The sequence below is a fragment of the Myotis brandtii genome, unplaced genomic scaffold (genome assembly GCF_000412655.1).
Source record: "Myotis brandtii unplaced genomic scaffold, ASM41265v1 scaffold83, whole genome shotgun sequence".
NCBI classification, from domain to species: domain Eukaryota; kingdom Metazoa; phylum Chordata; class Mammalia; order Chiroptera; family Vespertilionidae; genus Myotis; species Myotis brandtii.
The window spans coordinates 1,096,796-1,100,689 of NW_005371371.1; the positions used below are offsets into that span (position 1 = coordinate 1,096,796).

The window sequence follows — 3,894 nt, forward strand, 5'->3', positions numbered from 1 at the left end:
GAATACAGACCCCGGCCACGTTTAACCGAGCGCATCCTTGACCCAGCTCCTCCTCTGCCCACCGCCCGCCAACTCTGCGCCAGCTGGGAAGGGGCAAAGTTGGCAACTGTGGCAGGAACCCGCACTCATCGCCGCCCCAGGGCTGGAAAGGAGGGGCGCGACCTCAGGCGCGGGAAATACTGGCCGCCACTGTAAAGCCCCCCTCGGGATCTCCTGCGAGGCTTGGGCAGCTCAGTCCCCTTCGCCCTCCCAGGGATTTGTGCTCCACTGCAGCGTGTTCTGAAGTTCTCCAGTGCCCCCTCTCGTAGGCAAGGCCTTCACAATCCAGGCCCCAATAATCCCCGTAACGGGGGAGCATTTGTGTCGGGCTTGGCTGCACAGCTTCTTTTTAGCATTAGCCCTGAACTTTTTTTTTTTTTTTAAGGATCTCTTTTAATAAGCCTGGCTGTTTCAGTCACACACTCTCCTCAGCTTGGCGCTTCTTCCTCCTAAAATGGAATTTCTAGTAAGCTCGAAAACAAGAACTATCTGGAATCTAGTTACTTAACAACAGTTGAAAAAGTTTAAAATCGCACAAGAACGAGGTAGCCCACGATCTTCTGGAGAGCATCTTCCACAAACTGCTTAAGAACTTCCAAAACTGCGTGAACGGAGCAAGGCCTCCAGGAAGCGAGTCGGAAAAGTGGGGTTTGGGGACCAAGAGACAGATACTGCTTTCTTGCATTATGCAAATGAAAGTCTCGGTTCCGGGAGTGGCTGAAACATCCACCTGCGGTTATAACTCATAAACCTCACAGTATCTAACATAACACCATTGCACTCGGGGTACCTTTTCCATCCGGGTGATGGATGATAGGAAAGTGGCCCAAAGACTTCTGACGGAAAACCCGTGGAGAGACCACGCACCGCTCCTGCGCCCTCAGGGAGTCACAGGGGCGTCTCCATGAGCACCAGAGTGGGAGGTGCTTGGGAGATGGCTGGTGGGTGAAGTGGAGCCTAACCGAAGCGGGAGACTGACCTTCTTGAAATAGAAGTAAACATACATACGATCATGATCATTAGGGTAGTAATAAGGCTGTTTAAGTATGTTGGGCAGTGAATACGTGACACCTCCACTCCCTCCCTCTCCAACTCTCTGTACCCAATTAAAGAAGAAATCTGAGGTTGTGAATTTCCTGACCCTATTGCTTGTCCACAGTTCAGGGATAATGCCTTCTTTCCTGTCAATTACTATGATTATTACTGTAGCTCTTTATTATTATTGCAAGGTTGCTATAGTATGCAATGCAACAGTAAACTGGTCTCTGCAGATTAAACTGATTTCATTTCAGGCTATTCAGCATTTAATAGTGAACTCATTGAAAAATATATAATTATATTAGAAAGGAAACGTCATTTCATATTTATCTTTCACTAAATGTCTAGGTTATAAACTTGGTTTTCAACCAGCTTCTTATTTCACCCATCGAGTTTGTTAAATCTTTTTATTTGTTTCATGTACTACCTCCAAATATCAGTTACATTGTGAATGAACAAAAAAAAAGAACAAGAATATTGTTTAGGAATACTATAGGTCCGTTTTTCCTTTGATAATTTAAGAGGCGATGGGTGTGCAGTGAGATCCAGTGTGTTATGGAAAGTCAGCAAGACTGAAATAAAGGAAATGGTTTACAAATTATAAACTATATTATCCACTTAGCCATTGAAAGATTTCTTTCCTTTGCTTTTCAATTTAGATTTTAAACCAAATAGCCTAAGACCCCCTGAAAATACTTTGTATGAATCAGGCTTGGCACATTATTTTCCATATCAATGGAGCAATTTATCGTATAACCACCCTGCACTCCAGTGTGCATTGCAGGAATGCTTTATGTTTTGGGGAACTTGGATCGCTGACTTTGAAATGGTCTAGTTTCTTTCTACATAGTCCTGAAAATTGTTTCCAAATATGACATTACCCTTGTTTTCCAGAGCACCTAAATGGGAAGTAAATGGTTTAGCCTTTTATGAGATCTCACTAGTGCTTAGCATTTGGGGCGCTCTCCATAAGTCCCTTTTAGTGAGGAGATGTTCCCTGGGCCCAAGCGGGCACACACTATGGGTGCCCATGTGCATAAGTATTAACTGAAGCTGCAGGTATAACTTGTTGCCAAGTGATAGATGATTGGCAGCTGCTGCCAGTGCCAATTAGGCAGTGGCGGGGCACTGCGTGCCAGACCTCTCAGTGCCTTGCATCCGGGCACAAAGATTGAAGAGCGTCATATCAACTCCCGCTGGTAAGGGCTTTTGGGAGCCTCAATTTCTTGCTCCTTCTGACCCTTCTCCCCAGTAACTCTTTAAAAATAGAGAAAACAGTCCAAAATCAGTTTGAAAAACACGTCTTCTCCCTTTTCTGTTTCTCCCCCCGCCCCTCCTGTTTGGCAGGAACCTCCTTCAAACCCAGAACTTTCTCAAAGGCCAGGCGCTTGAAGGTTTGAAGACAGACTACACTATTTACCAGAAGTGCCAGAACCCAGACCACTATCGAAGGATTACTTCACTGTTGATTGACCAAATTTGCTCTCTTGGCAATTCAGGAACTTCATTGTGCCTCTGTGCTCAAAATGCCAAAGGGAAGATCCACTTAGAATGCAGATAAGTAAAGATGCTGTTTTTTTATTTCACTTATGGAAATGATCCTTAAAGAAAATTCAAATCAAAGCCATCATTAGAAGAAATTACATAGATGTATATGTATATGTACATGTATATACACAATATTTTCATACATATACAGTATGTGTACCCACAGGATATATGCACACAAGTGTATATACGTAGAATGTATGCATACATATATACATCTATATACATAGAGGGTATATGTATAGGTATACATGCATGTGCATGTAAAGAAAATGTGCATGTGAATATATACACATGTATACACGTGTGTGCATATGCACACCTATATATACAATATATGCATGTTTACATGCATGTGTACACAATACACATGCGTACATACGTATGTGATGTATTTAGGAAATATACACGAGCCCTTGACTTTCAAATAGATTGAGTTCTAGACTTTAAATCTAACACCATTAGCTTAAACTGCCTATATAGAGTAACGCAAACTTGGATTTTGCTTTGCCCACTTCTATGTTGTGTTCAGGAGAAATCTGGGAAGTAGAGAGATCACTGGACAGAATCCTCGCCCTGCCCCTAGCAATCTTTAATGAAAGCGAGCTTTCAGGCACCTAGAGGTTACTTTCTGTACCAGCGCCAGACTCAAGCTCCCAGCAAGCAGAGAGATGGACAGGTTAGGAGTTCTGGGGAGACAAAGATCACAGGGAAGAAAACGACACACTCTTCCTGTCTCCCTTCGCCTTGCCTGTCCTGGTGACACCCTCCGGGGAGATGTCCATCTATGTCCGCTGCCCTCACACCATCTAGCTCCAGGGGCTTCCGAGGCCCCTTAAGGACTCAGGCCGCGTGTCGGCGCCTCTGTGGACTGCCCAGGGCGCAGTCTTTCCAGACTCTGGTGTTGCCCCAAAGGGCTGAGACCGAAGTTCTAGGGAGGCAAATCACGAGAAAGCCGCCAATTCCTAGGCAGGACTTTTGGAGAGAAAAGGGCGATCTGAGTGAGGAAGAGGAGAAGGCGGCACAGGAGAAAGAAAAAGAAGAGGAAGTCAGTTTAATTAGAAGAGCCTTTCAAGGTCATCTCGGCTTACTGGAGGGCCTCCAACAGGAGGCGCAGGCCGAGAAGAGACCCGAAAGCGCGCGCGTGGGAGGGGACCGCGGGTCCGGCTGGATGCGGGCTGGAGAGGAACACCTAGCGGGGAGAGCCGGCGGGGTGGAGGCTGGCTCTACTTCCCACCCCCCACTGCCCGGAGCCCCGGGAGGCGCGGG

The 3,894-nt window shown here is 46.0% G+C and overlaps 1 protein-coding gene across 1 annotated transcript in view; it reads right to left on the reverse strand.

The window, feature by feature from the left end:
• SOX1 (SRY (sex determining region Y)-box 1) overlaps positions 1-2,262 on the reverse strand; it is a 4,279-nt gene extending 2,017 nt beyond the window's left edge. The window contains exons 1-2 of the mRNA XM_014531925.1: positions 2,229-2,262; positions 576-640 (exon numbers count right to left, since the gene is read on the reverse strand). Coding sequence (XP_014387411.1) covers positions 576-640; positions 2,229-2,262 — 99 coding nt within the window. The remainder of the gene's footprint in view (positions 1-575; positions 641-2,228) is intronic.
• Positions 2,263-3,894: the final 1,632 nt, after the last annotated feature.